Raw genomic sequence first — 18,567 nt, 5'->3', positions numbered from 1 at the left:
AAGCACACACATACTGCTCTTGCAGGAGGACCTGAGTTCAGTTCTCAGCATCAACATGGCAGCTCACAACTTCCTGTAACAACAGCTCCAAGGATCTCAACCCTCTTCTGGACTGCACAGGCACTGCATTCATGTGTACATGCCCTTTCCCCACATAAGTAAAAAGAAAAAATTAAAAATATATAGCTAGACTATTTCTTAGTATATGACCATGTAGTTTTCCCTCCCCCCTTTTTGAGAGAGGCTCTCAGTATATTGATGACTGGCCTGGAACTTGCTATGTAGACCAGGCTGGCCTTGAACTCAACAGAGATCTGCCATCCTCTGTATCCTGAGTGTTGGAATTAAAGATGTTTATCACCACACCCTTTAATTTTTTAAAATAAAAAATTAAAATATGTGTGCTTTAACTTTATTAGTATGCATATATACATATATGTATATGTATATATGTATAGTACACACAGATGTACACACCTGGATCCTCTGGGATTAGAGTAAGGCTTTTATGAGCAGCCACATGCATGCTAGAACTCAACCCCCTGTCCTCTAGAACAGTCAGTGCTATTAGATGCAAAGCCATTTCTTTAATGCCCCTCCCTTTTATTTATTTATTTATTTTGGATTTTTGAGACAGGATTTCTCTGTAGCTTTTGGTTTCTGTCCTGGAACTAGCTCTTGTAGACCAGGCTGGCCTCAAACTCACAAAGAGCTGCCTGCCTCTGCCTCTGCCTCCCGAGTGCTGGGACTAAAGGCGTATGCCACCACCGCCCAGCTGCCCCTCCCATTTTTAACTGTTTTTCAAACATTTTTCTAAACTATTATGAAAATCGTGTAAAATGTATGGATTAGTTTTAAGAAACAATACTTAGTTTTGTGTCATGTTCTTTTTAAAATTTTGTTGTGTGTGTGGGTGCAGTTGCACGCAAGTATGTTTATATACTATCTCATGATGCATGTATGGAGGTCAGACGGCAACTTGGAAGATGGTTCTCTCCGTCCATCCTGGAATCTAGCATTTGAGCTTAGGTACTTCTACTTAAGACAGGTATCTTCCCCCACTGAGCACATCTATTTTGTGCTTTAACGGGACAGTCCTGTCTAAGCTTTATTCTTGGTGCCTGCCTGGGCAGTGGGGACTAGATGTGTACGCTGAAAGAGCTTCTGAAGAGTGCTTTTGACAGATCCTAGGCCCACCTGCAGCTCCTGTTGCTCCTTAAACGCCAGCCTGGGAGAAGCAATTAAATCTGCCTCTCGGTTCCTAGGAACTTTGTAAAAATTGGACCAGACAGTGCTGGGGTGGTGGCTCAGTTAGTAAACTTGAGTTTAGATACCAAGGACTCACATTTTAACAAGCCACTTGTAACCCCAGTGCTGATGGGGCGAACAGGGGGCTCCCTGGAACTCACTAGCCAGGCAATCTACCTGATAGCTTCAGGTTCAGTGAATAATGTGTCTCATTAGATAAAATAGAAAACACCCAGGGTCAACCTGGCTTCCATACACACATGTGAACACATACACACTTAATATTTTTATAACTTTTCCTCCCAATTGTGAATACATACTTATGGTTCTTTTAATAAATATTTTTAATTTGGGACTGGAGAGATGATTTGGTGGTTGAGAGCATTTGTTCTTAAGAGAGGATGCAGATTTGATGTAGCACCCCACAGCAGTTCACAACTCCAGAGTATTCTTCTGACCTTTGTAGAAAACAAGTGTGTGTGCATATGGTGCAGATATACATGCAGGCAAAACACTCACATGTAAAATGAATAAGCCTAATTAAAAATTTTTACTTTTAATTGTTATATTTGTATGTATGGAGGTCAGGGCAACTTGTATGTTGGTTCTCTCCTCCCACCATGTGAGTACTGCGGTTCTAAAGCAGGTCATCAGGCTTGGCAATAAGTTCTTTACCATTGAGCTATCTCACCAGTTCCAATGATTCTTACATTAGAATAAAATGGAGAAGATAAATGACTCTAATTGGGAATATCAGAATATTTTGAAAGATCCTTGATCTTTGCTTATAGTGCGTATTATAAGCATTATATTTATCTTTTTTGGTAAATCTGTATATGTGTGTCAAGAGTGTTCGTAATTCGTAACCCCACAGGCCTCTTTTTATTTTTCCTGTAGTTGAGAGTTACACCAGGCAAATTTGCTCAGACAGAGAAAAACAAACCAACTCAGTTTCTGGAGTTTGTAGCAGATTGCCAACTATTTTTTGGAAAAAAATTATTACAAGTGGATGGATGTGTTGCACTGGTCTTTAATCCCAGCTCTTGGGAGGAAAAGGCAGGTGGATTTCTGAGTTTGAGGCCATCTTGGTCTACAGAACGAGTTCCAGGTCAGCCAAGGCTACACAGAGAAACTCTGTCTTGGAAAAATCAAAAAAAGAAAATCTTATAATTGGAAATTTTAATGAAAGACAATTTCTTTCTTAAAATAAAGCATTTTAAACATACTCGATGTTATGTTTCCAGTAAGCTTATCATACCTTTCTAAAGGCGATGACCACAGTGAAACCAAAGTGCATGTGTTACCCTCTGAGTGTGCTTCAATGAAATATCGGTGCAAGATGGTACAAAGACACACCACTGAGCAGAAGTTACTTCTGATCCTTAGCTATGTGCTACAGTGCACCAAGGCAGTCTTTCATTAGGTTGAACCATATGAAATTGCCAACTTTCGCAGTGGCATCTTGTGGGTCAGCTGACACTAATGGTGCTTATGGTGGGGTGGATTGAGTTTGTGTTGCTGCAGCCCAGAGCTGGTGTCAATTTTGTTGTTGTTGTCATTGGATGATAATTGTATTCAAGTGAACTTGAATCAGCTTTATATCTGAGTTAAATTCATCTTGTGTTTGGGATCTTCTCAAAGTTTTTGGTGGATTAAAGAAAGTATTCCAGTTCTTTTGACCATGTTATTCATGAGCTTTCCTAATAATTAGAGTGAATCAAAACTCTAAACACTTAATAAGATATTTTGTTACTTTGTTTTATTTTAGTCCCAGTTGCAAACATCAGTGGGAATTGTACCCACACAAGCAATTGCAACAGGCCCCACAGCAGACCCTGAAAAGCGCAAACTGATACAGCAGCAGCTGGTTCTACTGCTTCATGCCCACAAATGTCAGAGAAGAGAGCAAGCAAATGGAGAGGTTCGGGCCTGCTCTCTTCCACACTGTCGAACCATGAAAAATGTTTTGAATCATATGACACATTGTCAGGCTGGGAAAGCCTGCCAAGGTAAGTGCCCTTTTCTGAACCTAGTGGCTGTTGTTAGGGTGGAATTTGCCTTTATTATTTTTAGCAGCTTTTGTGGTTGGAAGCCTACATGGCATAGGTGCTGGCCTCCTTTTGGCATGACCTAGAATATGTTGTTCCCACAGTCCCCATATCTGACAGTCAGCTGTCCCTGAAAAGCTCACCTGCTAAGGAGGCAGGTGATTTGATGTTCTGATGCTCTGAGCTGCCCCTGAATGAGGCAGTGCCCTCAGTTTGTTCTTTTTCTTCTTCCTTTCATGAAGGACTTCTCTGTCACTTCTTGAATACTCCTTGTTAATGTCTATGTTGTTGTCTAGGGCAGTAATTCACACAGGCAGTCACAACTTTCCTGGTACCCCCAGCATCTTTCTTGTGGTGTTTCATGGATTCAGGCTATCAGTAGCTCCTCTGCCCTCTCTGTCTTGAGACTGTTCTAATGGTACCCAAGTTATCATCCCTAGGGAGGGGGAAAATCAAGCACATGCATCTTGTGCTATTCTTTTTTTTTAATTTTTATTCATTTATTTTGTTACTGTACACTTCAGTTTCACTGAAGGAAGTGTTTCCTGTTAACAGCCATGCTTTCTTTTACTCTTTCTTCTCTTCTTGTGTTCATAAACCTTGGGGGAAATAGCTTCCTGGTCTCCCTCTATACCATGTTACCATTGTGAATCCCTGGAATAACTCTGATCATGATGGAAACATGGAACAGGGGAGGTTAGACTTTAGAGCATGAGAACTGGATATATTCAGTATCAGTCACTCTCTTTACTAAGTACTTTACTAAGTACCCCGGTGTCCTTTCAGAATTCCTACAGACTTCTCATTGACTTCTCTATCTCTGTTTCTTCAGTGGTAGTTCTTAGCTGGTTTCATCCTTAAATATAATTTAATGTTTTTATTTTTAATAGTGGCATTGTAGATCTCCATTCTATCTTCCATTGTAGATGCTCAGTATTTCAGAGGTTGATAGCTTTTGTTCTGTTTTATGGGCAGAACCTTAATCACCCATCATTCATAACATTGCTTCTATGGGAAGTTTTTGGCTGGTATTACTGACAGTCAACTTACAAACTTTTTGGATAGTCTGTTTGTAAGTTAAGGACTGCCTGTACTGTATTATGGTTACACTTGTTACCATTGTTTTTTAATGGAATCTGGCATTATAATTTAGGTGTAATTGAAGTGTGACGATTGGATAGAAAAATAACATCTCGTTGTTTTTCTGGTCATAGTTGCCCATTGTGCATCTTCACGACAAATCATCTCTCATTGGAAGAACTGCACACGACATGACTGTCCTGTTTGCCTCCCTTTGAAAAATGCCAGTGACAAGCGAAACCAACAAAGTAAGTGAGCACGGGGCAGAGAAGCTTGGAGATGAGAATAGAAACTATTCTTAAGAGAATGCTGAGAGTAGGTAGGTAGTGGGCAAGGGTCACCAGCACAACATGCTGGGTGAGGTAGGGCTAGCAGTGACTGAGGTGCAGCCAAGCTCAGAGGGTAGATGGGCTTCCAGTGAACTTTGTGAATAGCCATGGCCATAGTGGGCTTTCATTTACCTCCACCAAACTGCACACATGGACTTGAAGGCATGCCAAAACAATAAGGTCACTTCCATCAAATAGCTGTCAGGAAGATTTGGTATTTTCTGACAGATACTTAGTATGAAGATTTGAATGTCAGGTCACCTACAATGACAGTGACATCATGGGGGCAATAGAGGGGAATTTTTTGTGAAGAGCCTTTTAGGTTGTTGTATCAGTGTTAAGAACCTGGTAAAGGTTTGCTTATGCAGTTCCCATACCAGCTGGCATAACAACTTATTGAGGTTTCGTCTGGGAATCTTAGACTCAGGGTTGACACATTCCTCTCATCCCCATCATTTTGTTGTCTTCTGAATCATCTGTGTAGTCTTTGATGTGACCAGTTCTGTACTGGCTGCTCTTTACTGCATCTGGCCCCTGGATCCCTCTTGTTTTTAGACCCCTGGGCTTTCTGCTCTTTTTGGGCATCAGAGCATTGAGAAGGACATGAACACCTTTCCCCAGATTTAAGACTTTTTGCTGTCATTTCAGAGGCTAAATTGTGGTCTTTGGCTATGTTCCCCATTTGGATGTCTAGGAAGTGCCCTTGGGTCTATGTCATCCTCTAGTTGGAGGCATGCAGTCCTCTAGTGATCTTTCAGGATGGCACAGTCTTTCTCATCTTTCACCATCTCTACTTCCTGATGTTCTAAATGTTCCTCACTTAGAGCATCTTCTTGAACATCTTCAGAGGTTCCCCTTCTGCCTGGTGCACATGTGCTGCTTTCTTCCCGACTGGCTACACATGACAGTCTGTCTCTATCTAAGAGTGCCATGGAGTGGAGTGCCATTGCTGGCTGTTTGATCTCCTCTTAGGACTCTAGCTTTCCTTCCTATAAACTGCCTCACACTTCACAGCATGCTTCATTGAGAAAAGGGGTAGGAGTTAGGGTTTGGGGCCTTCTTCCCATACAGAGGCACCACAATTAAGTTTTTTTGAATCAGTTAAATTGTTCTTTGAGTGCAGGTGTAGGGGGTGCGTATGTGGGTGTAGGTGTGGGTGTAGGTGTGGGTGGGTGTGAGTGAGTGTGGGCACTCTCTTGCCACAGTTTGTGCTAGGTCAGAGAACAACCTTGGATGTTGGTCCTTCCAATTTGTTAGAGGCAAGGTCTCTGTTGCTTGTATGTGCTGTAAGCCTCTAGGTATTCTTCTTGCCTCCACTTCCCATTTCCTATAGGAGCACTGAAATTCCATGCATGTTACCGTGCCTGGCTTTACATGGGCTTGGGAATTTGAATGCAGGTCTTTTTACTTGCATGGCAAGTGCTTTAACAACTTCTTTTTCTTCTTCTTCTTCTTCTTTTTTTTTTTTTTTTTTTTTTTTTTCCAAGACAGGGTTTCTCCGTAGCTTTTTGGTTCCTCTCCTGGAACTAGCTCTTGTAGACCAGGCTGGCCTCAAACTCCCAGAGATCTGCTTGCCTCTGCCTCCCGAGTGCTGGGATTAAAGGCGTGCGCCACCACCGCAGGCCTGAGCCATCTTCTTAACCCCTGAATTTTTAGTATATAATTTTCTTGGGCATCTCTTACATAAAATGAATTTCTGGGGTAGTGGGTCTTAACCTATATATTTGAGATAACAGATGTAGTGAAATAAAGTCTGTTTTTCCTTCAGCTTACTGTAAACCCCACCCCCAATAGCAGTGATGAAATTTCTTGTGCTTTAGGATACTTTTTAGAAATAGGCTCTTGATGTGCCAAAAGATTCATTGTTGAGTTTGTATTTCTATGACATTAATTCCACGAATAATGAGCTAGGATTTCATTCTTAACTTTTAATTTAGAGGTGTGCCTTACATGGGCTCCTTTGAGCTTAATATGTACATACTGGTGTGAAAATTGTAAACCTTTGTGATTTTCTCCTTTTAAGAAATACTTACGTGGTTTTTATGCAAGAGGAGAAGAAAAGGAAAGAAATGTGTGGTTTGTTTTTCTTAACATCCTTATAACTGTCTAAGTGTGAAAATTGATTCAGTGCACGCTTTCTTAAGTGGTAAACCACAGTGTTTCTGCTAGTCATAATATGAGATGTTACGGGGGGGGGTTAGGAATTGATGATAAAAAGTCACAGGGAGTCTTGACATGGTTTCTGCACAAGGTTTTGGTGGTTTTTTGGGGGGGGGCACTTTGTAAAAACTTAAATGCTTTTTAACTTAAATGCTTTTTAAATTTGTAATTATTGTGTGTCCGTGTGTCTGCAAGTACTTTTGCTTTTTTTTATTTTTTTATTTTATTTTATTTTATTTTATTTTATTTTATTTTGGATTTTTTGAGACAGGGTTTCTCTGTAGCTTTTTTTGGTTCCTGTCCTGGAACTAGCTCTTCTAGACCAGGCTGGCCTTGAACGCCCCCTTGAGTGCTGGGATTAAAGACGTGCGCCACCATCGCCCGGCTTGTACTTTTGCTTTTATATGAGCCTGTGGAGACCAGAGGTCATCTGGTGTCTCCCTGTAATCACTGTCTACCTTGACTTGCTTGTTTGTTTTGACGTAGTCTCTCACTGAGCCTGGATATCATGATTTGGGCTAGATTGATTGGCCAGTGAGCCCCTAGAATCTGTCTGGTTTTGCCTCTTCAGCATCACAGTTATGGGCACATAGTACCACCTTAACTGGATTTTTTAAATAGTTTTTTTAAAAAATATTTATTTATTTATTATGTATACAATTATGTATACAATATTCTGTCTGTGTGTATGCCTGCGGGCCAGAAGAGGGCACCAGAGGCCATTACAGATGGTTGTGAGCCACCATGTGGTTGCTGGGAATTGAACTCAGGACCTTTGGAAGAACAGGCAATGCTCTTAACCTCTGAGCCATCTCTCCAGCCCATAACTGGATTTTTTTTAAATGTGACCGTTGGAGATCTGAACTCATCTCCTCAAATTTGATTGAGCAAGAGACACTTTTCCTACTGAAACATTTCTTGCTTTAAATTACTTTCCAATGTTGAGTATAGAATTGTTTCATATCATCAGTGAGAATGTTTTAGCAATCTCCTTTCTTCTCAAGAAAATTGATTTTATGGTATATGGATCCTAGTTTAGGAACTAGAGAAAAATATTAACCCTTCAGTATTATCAGTTTGAGTTCTAGAGACTGAAATATATACATTAACATTGGTGTGGTTGGGCATTCTAGTAATCTATAAGCTGAGGTAGGAGGATTATGGATTCTGGGCCATCTTAAGAGTATATATATTGTCCCCTCAGAAAAATAATAACAAAAAACCCACCATTGTTGAGTTAATTTGTGCTTATTTGATATTAATTCAGTGAATAATGAGCTTCAGTTTCATCCTTATCTTTTAATTTAGAAAAGTAACTTTTCTAGGAATTTGCATGTTTACTGCTCTATCATTTTTTAAAAGTGGTAATCTCTCTTAAAGGACCTAGTATAGGCATGAAGTACTCTTTGTAGTCCTTATGGGGATAATCAGAATATGCCTAGACTACTTCATAGAAAAAAGCAGTGCTCATGGAACCCAGGGTCAACAAAATTACAATGAAGTAGCATCCCAGATGGCCTCCAGATAGCCTGTCTATGAATAAAGCTGACTGGGTATGGTGGTTTGAATAAGAATGACCCCATAGGTTCATATATTTGAATGCTTAGTCCTCAGGGAGTGACCCGTTTGAAAGGAATAGGAGGTGTGGCTTTGTTGGATTAGGTGTTGCCTTGTTGGAAGAAGTATGTCACTGGGGGGTGGGCTAAGATGCTGGTCCTATTAAAAGGCCAAGGCAGTTTCTTTATTTGACCACTGAAAGTAACACACAGACAGAAGATCCTCCTACACCACTATTCATCCTTGTTTATCCTAGAGGTGCTTAGAGTGAGGGGCAGATGGCTGTAGATCCCCTGCACTGTGTACTGTGGCACTGAGTCCTCCCAGTATACCTACTCTGTGGTTAGGAGTAGGTGAAGAGTAGACTGAGTCTTACAGAGTCCCAACTTCCAGTGATGCTTGGGTAAGATGAGATAAACAAGATTTTCTCTGGTCTAGGTTTCAAGCTGTGTTTTGGTGTGCATTGAATGGTTATTAGATCACTCTTGTTTTTCCCAGCACGTCTAAGCTTATAGAGTACATAGACTATGTACTAACCACTGTTCCAGGAACCCCCCTAGTAGGGTGTAGTGTGAATGCTGGAAGTATGAATGCCTAATGATAAGCAGACCCAGTGGGCCCTGTGGGAATTTAGAGAAGGATATGGAACACTGGTGGCCACTTTTATATGACTCTGCTCTTAGTCCATCACCCCGTAGGAATTAGTACTTTTCATACAGTAGCATTACTTGAAGCTCTTGTTGAGCTGTATGTCAGTGTCAAGTCTGTTGTTCATAGTTTCCTTTTTCTTGGTTCTGGATTGTTGCAAATGTCGAGTTCCAAATGTCTGCCTGTTTTCTGCTAGACATATTTTGTTTCAAAATGAAAATAGTATTTTTGTTTAGGAAACATGTTTTTAATGTAAACAGAAAATAGTTTATATGTTAATAGCACCTATGAGAGGCTTTAGTGAATGAGACTGTTTACCCCATATGTAGCCCTGATTTATCTTAGGGTGGGCATTTTGTCCAAATATTGACATTTTGGGTTGTGCAGATGAAAGAGTATAGTAAGGCAAAGTCATTAAAACACAGCCTTCACCTAGGAAGGGAGGCCACGTAGACACTGTTTCTTCAGATCCTGGAATAATTGACTCACTGTCTATTCTTTATGTCTAATGTGAGAGGAAAGTAAACTGTTCCAGGCTGGGGTTGAGCACCTTAGTAATATGTGTGAGAAGACATAAGTGGAGAGAGAGAGGTGGGCAGAGTAGGGAAAGGAAAAAGAGAAGGAGAATAAATATCTTGAAGAAGAGGCCTATGAATTTTGTCATACAAGGGAACACTGGGTGTTTTCTTTTTCAGTGTCATAACTCTTTGAAAAGTACTATGCAAGTTGAGAAAATATGATGGGTACATGTTTATAGTTTCAAGGACTTAAATATTTAATATACCTTTAAAGATACTAGACTATTTCACCTACACTTGTTGTCAAGGTGTACCTTGGGAATTGTATTTTATTTATAATGATGAGATGTTTGCTGTATTTAATTGTTTCTAATGAATGCTAATGAGTTTGAGATCTGACTATCCTTGTTAGAAAAGCTAATGGTATGGAATGGCTAATTACCAAATTTGTTTTTCTTTCTACACATTTCAGTTTAATTAAGTTGCACTGATAAGCATTTCAGTTGTATATTATTCTTGCATAGATATCAGTTGTAAGAATACTAGTAATTGAAAAGGCTTTGTGAATGTTTCATATGTCAGAAGATCATACAATGTCAACTTTATAAGCTTAATGTATAAAACATGTCTTTGATTTTACATCTGACATGGCTCTAAACTTTGTACAGATTTAAAATAAAGGACCTCTTAATGATAAGAATAAATAGTGTGTCAGAAAACCTCTGCCATATAGAATCTTTACCAAATGGGTGGATTGTTTTGGTGGGTATATGGGTTAGACTTGAAATGACCAGAAAAGTGAGTGAGCATTACAGGTTATGTCATTTCATCTGAAGTCCTTTAGTATGAGTTTCTTATGTGGACAATGGGTTTTCCTTTTAATTTTCTGGAGTTAGACAGCTGCTCTGCATACTGCTTGTGAGCTTGGGTCATGGTGGCTGAAAGCTACCTGAGGCACTTTTAGGTCCTGGATTGCAAGGATACTGAGGTGGCATCTAGATAAATTAAAGCTCATTTGGAATCTTGAAGCTTGATTCCATCTCTTAATTCTATCCAGATCTGTCAGTAAATCAAGTGTAGTACAGCCTAGTATGGTGCTCTTGTTAAGAAAAGCTTGTTGCTAATGCTGTCATTATACGAGTGAGTTTAGAGAAATATCATTTTGTAATTTAGAGGATCACCTCATAGATTTGTTGAATAAAAATTGTCCAACCATGTTTTACCTTTGCTATTCCTCTCAGTTTACAGAGGTGAGTACCAAAAGATAGGTGGGGCAACAGCTTAGGAAGGTTCCTTCCTTCACTTGAGAGGTAGTTGTTGGATCATACAGAATGATGTATTTAGCTTTGTCATACATTTGACACTCTCCTTGTATCTGACTCTCTAGGTGTGTCTAGATTTTAATACATACTAATTTTTTACTAAGTGATCTCTTCATTTTTTTTTATGTTCTGTTGCTTTTAAACTTAAAAAGTGGATTTACTTTAGATTTTTGTTCCTTAACTCCTGCTAGACAACATAGAACAATCCAGCACTACCTCTTTCCTTGCTGACTTTAAAGCTTCCCATTCATTCTTAGTCTTTGAAAGACATATTCGCCTCACATTATTTACAGTTCGTTTGTGGGCATCTCCCTTTTACTTACCTTCTTTGCTTGTCTGTCTGTTTGTTCTTCTAGCCATCCTGGGATCTCCAGCTAGTGGAATTCAAAACACAATTGGTTCTGTTGGTGCAGGGCAACAGAATGCCACTTCTTTAAGTAACCCAAATCCCATAGACCCCAGTTCAATGCAGCGGGCCTATGCTGCTCTAGGACTCCCCTACATGAACCAGCCCCAGACGCAGCTGCAGCCTCAAGTTCCTGGCCAGCAGCCAACACAACCTCCAGCCCACCAGCAGATGAGAACTCTCAATGCCCTAGGTAAGTCAAGGAGCATTCAAGAACAATTTTCTCCAGATTAGGGTAAAGATGATAAGGCTCTCTTCAGTTTGTGTTTTGACTTCAGATTCATTGCTTTGGATTAATGATCTTCCAGAGAAGACTGAGGTGTATTTTTCCAGGGCAAGAACTACATTTTCAAATGAAACAGTGATTTGCTTTGTGTGTACCACTTTGTCTTGACAGTTTATAAAAGTCATCCTTGTGGCTTATATTGGAGAATCTAACCTGTGTGGACTCTTTAAGTATACCACTTGTTTAAGGGCTACATACAGTTTTGCTACGTCTTTTTGTTTGTGGTCTTCCCATCATTGGAAGTGACCATGTAGAATCAAGCTAGTTAGCAGTGGACACTCAGCAGCTTCCATCAGTTAACCTTTTTTCTCTGTTCTTTTAACTGCCGCTGTTCACAGTGTGGGTAGTCCTATCAGTGAAGTTGTAATTGGTGGCACTAGTGAGTCATTAAAAAATGACGAGTTAAAGGCTAGGGATGTAGCTCAGTAGTAAATCACTTGTTTAGTGTACATGAGGCCCCAAATTTGATATCCTGTAATGCTGAGAGAGATTAAGAGATGGACCAATTAAAACCACACCCGTGTTATTTTTTGGAAAAGCACCGAAATGATTATCAATTAATAATGTCTGGGAGAATGGGTTGAAACCCTGATATCCAAATTATATCCACTTTCCTCCTTATTGATAGTATACTTTGGGAATTCTATTAATCTCACTGAGTTGCATCTTTTTCTTTAATATGAAGATTATAGACAAACTGGCCTTTCTCTATTTTCCCCCTAAACTTAGATTTTGTAAGTTTACTTTCTGACAACCCCAACACACAGGTATGTGCCAGGCAAGTCAGTGTAGTTGTTGAGAATTTGCCAGTAATGAAAAAGAAAAATTGGAAGACTGCAAATGAGTAATGATCATTTTCTCTGCAGCCATAGAGTACATTTAGGATACTAGTCAGCCTCTATACTGTTGTAGAATATTATTTTAAGGTGTGTTATGTTTGTTTATGCTCTGGAACATTTGTTTAATGATATAAAGTATGTGTTTGATTAAATAAAATTCGCCTGCAGTCAGGAGCCAGGTGGAGAAAGGTGTATAAGGAGGGGCGAGAAAAAGCACAAGGACTTCTTGGGAGACATAAGGGATGAGATAGGTGAACTGCTTGCCATTCAGTGTCTCTGGGAAGCAGGATTCTTTGAATCTTGAAGTCTTTAGCGGGACAGAGATTCAGATAAGTTCTCTTAGTAACTTTGAAAGGGTCGGTGCCTGAGAGAACATAATTTTCTCTGTTTGCAGCTTTTGCAGCCTAGCTGCTGCTGGTAGCAGCAGAGTTGCAGTTGCTGACTAGGATAGCCATAGCATAAAAAGTAGCAACCATTAAAAAAGAGAACAACACCAGTCACATTTTATTTAGACCGTAGAGTAAAAATAGGAAGGAATTGACAGTGACAGTGGAATTTGTTGAAGTTAGTCACCACTAATGAAAAATACAGCTTTCTGAGTTTCTGTCTTGCCTTACCTTGGTATCCTTCATATGAGTTCTTTATGTGGTCACTTGCTTATTCATTATAGGAACTTGGAATTGTGTATATAATGTCAGCATTGATTTTATTTTTCTTTGTCTTTAAAGGAAACAACCCAATGAGTATTCCAGCGGGAGGAATGACAACAGATCAACAACCACCAAACTTGATCTCAGAATCAGCTCTTCCAACTTCCTTGGGGGCCACCAAGTAAGACTGAAGATTCAGATAGCTTGTATCTGCAGAACAAGTGGGTATAGAATGGGTGGGGGGTTACATAAAACTCGGTATGTGGCAGAGAAATCGCTTACTGAGACGGTGGGAATGGATCTTGGCTTCTTTAACCATTTTTTTAAAATTGTGTGTGAGTATATGTATGTGTGAACACTCATGTTGCAGTGCACAGTGTGAGGGTTGGGACAACTTCTAGGAATTGGTTCTCTTCTTACACCATGTCCTGGTGATTAAATGTAAATTGTCAAGGGCCAAAAGAAGGTGTTGGATTCTCTTGAACTAGAGTGACTAGCAGTTGTGAGCTGTTTTAGTGTGGGTGTTGGAAACTGAAGTCTGGTCCTCTGAAGGCAAAACAAGCCCTCTTAACAAGCAGAACCATCTCTCTAGCCTATCTTTCTTTTAAAATGATGAATGTAAAACAGAAACAATTTGAATTCTGGTAGATATATTTTACGTTTCTCTTAAACTTTTTAAGTCATATATTGTTGAAGAAGAAGATGGACTGCATTTCATTGATTCACCTGAGTAGTTGGATGAAGTGTTGTTATTTCCCTCTCTAGTCCACTGATGAATGATGGCTCAAACTCTGGTAACATTGGAAGCCTCAGCACGATACCAACAGCAGCACCTCCTTCCAGCACTGGTGTTCGAAAAGGCTGGCATGAACATGTGACTCAGGACCTGCGGAGCCATCTAGTGCATAAACTGTACGTAACCCTCATCAGTCAGATTCACATTTTGTGACTGACGATATTGTTGAGTCTTTGTGGGTGCATAGATGTTTGATTTTGTTTTTCATTTGCATGTTCAATCCCAGTTTATAGCTCATAGCTGCTGAGGGTCCATGCTTATTTCAGAAAGCCATCCCCACTGTTAAGAGACCTAGGAAGGCTGAATTTCACTGACTCTGGCCCCATTGACATCAGAGAGCATAGAGATGTGACCTGAAGCCTATCCTCTTTGGTTTTGAGCTCAGGTGTGTTCAATGACTGAGACTAGTTATAGAGTTCCCTAAAACTTGGGGGAATTTGGGTTTGGAGGTTTACTGATGAGGGTGAGTATATATATGTTATCACCATATAGTTATTTAACATACAGAAAGTTAATGTTTCAAGCTACCTAAGTTGAAGTGAAGTGAATGAACTGGATTCTTCCTAATTTTGTTCTGCTTATAATGAATAGTTGCTAAATAGGGGTTTAGAATCATATTTTTCTTAATATAGCACATATTTGTGTTTGTGTATAGATTAAAGGTTAATATTGTTTCCCATATTCATGCACAAGGCAAAGAGAGTTTTCCTGTGACCACCTTGAAAGCAAGTTGATAGAGTATATTGTCCTTTCAGTGTCCAAGCCATCTTCCCAACTCCCGACCCTGCAGCTCTGAAGGATCGCCGCATGGAGAACCTGGTCGCCTATGCTAAGAAAGTGGAAGGAGACATGTATGAGTCTGCTAACAGTAGGGTAAGTTGTGAAACAGTTGTTGAGCCTGTAGGTAGGAAGTGGTATTTGTCTAGTTAGTTATCCAGAATTAGGAGAATCTGTGTGCTCTAGGAGACTCCTTATCCTGAGGACCTTGAGACATGTCCCAGTAAGGATGAGATCCCTGTAGTCTCTTAGGAGGACAAAGGATGCATAAAATAAAGTGTGTCCCTGGGTCATCTTTTTTCACAGTGGGTATTCTTTAGAATTCTTGTAGTAAGTTACTGCTAATGTCAGTGGATACCCAAGAGAAAGCTTCAGTTGTGCAGAAAAAATAAATAACAGTATTTAGCACCTTCAATTTGATGTGTCCAGTAAAGTCACTAGTTCAATAAAGAGGAAATTAAGGGTTATGCTGGCATCACTAGGAATTTAGAGGCAAAAGTGATTCTTTGGTTTTTCAGATGTACCAGGCCTCTGTTAATGCACTTAAAATGTACTTACTGGTGTAGTACCTGCTTAGTACACCTAGGCCCTGAGTTTGATCCCCAGCAGCAACATGAATGTGTGAATAAATGAATGAGTGAATGAAGAGTTCATTTTTTTGGGGGGGGATATATAAAACAAATGAATGGTTCTTAGATTTTTTGATTCCTTAACATTGAATATTATTCCTTTTAGGATGAGTACTATCATTTATTAGCAGAGAAAATCTATAAAATACAAAAAGAACTAGAAGAAAAACGGAGGTCACGTTTACATAAGCAAGGCATCTTGGGAAACCAGCCAGCATTGCCAGCTCCGGGGGCTCAGCCCCCTGTGATCCCACCAGCCCAGTCTGTGAGACCTCCAAGTAAGGACTATTTTCCTTTTTCCAGCTCTTAGCCTGCTTGCTTAGTTTTCCTCTAATCTTTGGGGTATATTTCTAAGAATGCGCAGTATGATCTCCAAAAGTTTGCACTTGGGAAGCTTTTTGTATAGCTGTGCCCTATGAGGATATTGAGCTTCCATTATGGGAAGGCTTTGCTTTGTTTTATTCGTTTTTGGTTTTTTGAAACAAGGTTGCTCTGTGTAGCCCTGGCTGTCCTGGAACTAACTTTGTAGACCAGACTGGCCTCAAACTTGGAGATCCACCTGCCTCTGCCTCCTGAGTGCATGTGCTACCACTGCCTAGCATGGGGAGGCTTTTTAAACGGTGTGCTGGCAAGTTCTTTTTAAACTTGAGTATATATTTCCTTTTTTTTTTTAATTAATTCAAAATTTTTCCCCTTATAGATGGGCCCTTGCCTCTGCAAGTGAATCGCATGCAGGTTTCTCAAGGTATTTAACTATTTATTGTCAACCATGTTTTAGTTTAATTTTCAGTGGCGACAAATCCCCCCATTTTCCCTTTTGTATTCTTTTTTACTCTTTTTATTCCTTCTTTCTGATAAGAATGTGAGTCTCTTGTTTTTAAAAATTTGGAAATTAGAGTTTCCCAAAGAGGTCAAGAATAGGGTTTTGACCAACAACTCCCCCCCCCCCAAGGAGAGGAAATAAAAGAAACAATAGGAAGGAAAAGGCCTTTCTGAATTATTCATCAGGAGAGTCTGTGAGCCTATCTGTGACAAGCACCTATGGGGGACTGAGAAGGTACTCAGATGGCTACTCTAGGCCATCGGCATTGAAGCTGGCAAGTTATCAGCCACAGGAGGCTAAATGCAGAGCTCCGTGCCTCACTAGAGTAGTGATAGCTGTCTATCACTACTCATGGCTCAGTTCAGCATTACTATGGGAAGTTGGAGTAGGCATCAGGGCTGCGGGGCATTTGTAAGCTTTTCAGCTCTTGATATACTGAGACCTGAACAGCCAGGGTATTGCTTCAGATTGTTAAATGAACTGGGGACATCATCCAAGTGGTAAAGAAAGGCATTGCAGTATACAGAGCAGTTTGAGAAGGATGGGTAAGTGATTTGAATTTGTGACAGTGTTACTGCATACTGAAACAGACACTGAATAAACTTGCCAAGAGCTTGTTTGGGTTGGATTTGAGGGGTGGAAGAGGTCAAGTGGTTGAGAAATTGAGCCATAGCAGTGTAGCTGAATGCTTATGGGTATATGGGCATTGATTTAGATAGGGAGCCACAGATAAGATGGTAAGAGACATTCTCTGGGTCAGTACTTACCAGCCTTTCCTGCTGCTTTCTCTGTGGCTTTGGAGTCTGTCCTGGAACTAGCTCTTGTAGACCAGGCTGGCCTCGAACTCATAAGATCTGCCTGCCTCTGCCTCCCAAGTGCTGGGATTAAAGGTGTGCACCACCACCGCCCTGCACAAATGCAGATTTCTTTCAGAGCTGTTTTTCAGTATCTGCACAAAATTGTCATGGAGAGGTGCCTGATAAGGCCTCTTGGGCCTTGTTGGAATTTGGCCATTTGAGGGTGGCATTTTGGATAGTCACTGTAGGGATAAGGAGATTCTCTTGTGGCAATGGCAAGGCAAGACCTCTCAAAAACTTGCTGAGGGATTCTGTTAGATTACAGTGTATGGCAGAATAACCACTTACACTGGGATTTATTTTGAGCCCACAATTTGCATAGTTTTGTAGAAAATTAATAAGATTAGTCTCTGTTATCTGAAGATACATCCCAATGAAGTCTTTGTCATTGGTGTGTTTCTGCAAACAGATGGAGAATTAGGGTAGCCCTTGGCACTTCCTACTGAAGGTACTTGGAGTATTGAGGTGGTATTTTGAGTCATAAGCACAGTTTCTAACAATATCAACCTAGCCAAGAAGCTTTGAAGCCTGGACTAAATTGCTGCTAGGGTTGTTAAGTAAAGGTACACTTAGGTAGTCCTAGGAAATATCTCCTGTGTAGATGGGGCAACCTCATTCCTTCACAAGACCTCCTTGTCTGCTTTCTTCTTCCATGCTTCGTGCACATTAGATCTGGTTTGTTCCAACCTTTCCTCATGTCTACTGTCTGTTCTGATTTGCTTGTGAGTTCCTCTCTATTGTCTGTTATCCATGTGTTCTGTCTTAGAATGTACTTGATGAATATATTTCTTTTCTTGTGGATGCTTTTATTAATGAACTATCATAACTGTTTCCAGGGATGAATTCATTTAACCCAATGTCCCTGGGAAACGTCCAGTTGCCACAAGCACCAATGGGACCTCGTGCAGCCTCCCCCATGAACCACTCTGTTCCGATGAACAGCATGGCCTCAGTTCCAGGTGTAAGTGCTTCTCTTCTTAGTCTTTGCTTGGTGTAATGTTCTCTGAGCAGGGATCTCCCATTATTAACTGAGGATTCTAGGGTGTTTATTCCTTTGAATTTGAGCTGTGTTTTATTTCCTTTATTTCTCTTAAACAAGCAAACAAAACTGTGCTGCAATAAGAATTATTTGACTGTTACTTTTTTTTTAAATATTTAATTATTTATTAAGCATACAATGTACTGCTGGCATGGAAGGCACCAGGTCTCATTACAGATGGTTGTGAGCCACCATGTGGTTGCTGGGAATTGAACTCAGGACCTCTGGAAGAGCAGCCAGTGCTCTTAACCTCTGAGCCACCTCTCCAGCCCCTACTTATTTTTTTTAATGGAATAAAAAATCTGTAGGAATTAATGTAAAGGGTGGAATAGGCATCCAACAGCTCCTGTTGTCAGTGTCAGTTGACTTGAGCTTGACCTGAAACAACTTTAACTAATTAAAGGCATGATAGAATTCTAAATTATAGTATGTCACTGATTGCTATTCAGGAGACAGTTGAACATTGGCTTACTTAAGAGATAGCTTAAGAAGGTGTAGAAAAGTGCCTAGGAATGAGGGAGTCCTTGGCAAGTACTGGCCCTTAAGACCAAAATG

The 18,567-nt window shown here is 40.2% G+C and overlaps 1 protein-coding gene across 2 annotated transcripts in view; it reads left to right on the top strand.

Moving 5' to 3' along the window:
• Crebbp (CREB binding protein) overlaps window positions 1-18,567 on the top strand; it is a 132,478-nt gene that overhangs the window by 76,086 nt on the left and 37,825 nt on the right. Inside the window, exons 4-12 of one of the 2 annotated variants that reach the window (XM_050128581.1) lie at window positions 3,017-3,257; window positions 4,511-4,624; window positions 11,267-11,509; window positions 13,170-13,272; window positions 13,857-14,003; window positions 14,643-14,760; window positions 15,400-15,571; window positions 15,994-16,038; window positions 17,810-17,934. In XM_050128581.1, the coding sequence (XP_049984538.1) occupies window positions 3,017-3,257; window positions 4,511-4,624; window positions 11,267-11,509; window positions 13,170-13,272; window positions 13,857-14,003; window positions 14,643-14,760; window positions 15,400-15,571; window positions 15,994-16,038; window positions 17,810-17,934 (1,308 nt within the window). The remainder of the gene's footprint in view (window positions 1-3,016; window positions 3,258-4,510; window positions 4,625-11,266; window positions 11,510-13,169; window positions 13,273-13,856; window positions 14,004-14,642; window positions 14,761-15,399; window positions 15,572-15,993; window positions 16,039-17,809; window positions 17,935-18,567) is intronic. The other variant, XM_050128667.1, reaches the window with a different exon arrangement.

The sequence above is a fragment of the Alexandromys fortis genome, unplaced genomic scaffold (assembly GCF_014885135.2).
Source record: "Alexandromys fortis isolate MF-2015 unplaced genomic scaffold, M_Fortis_MF-2015_v1.1 scaffold_29, whole genome shotgun sequence".
In the NCBI taxonomy this organism is placed as follows: domain Eukaryota; kingdom Metazoa; phylum Chordata; class Mammalia; order Rodentia; family Cricetidae; genus Alexandromys; species Alexandromys fortis.
Note: the sequence above shows the minus strand (reverse complement) of the source record. Positions and strands in the feature narration are given on the sequence as shown.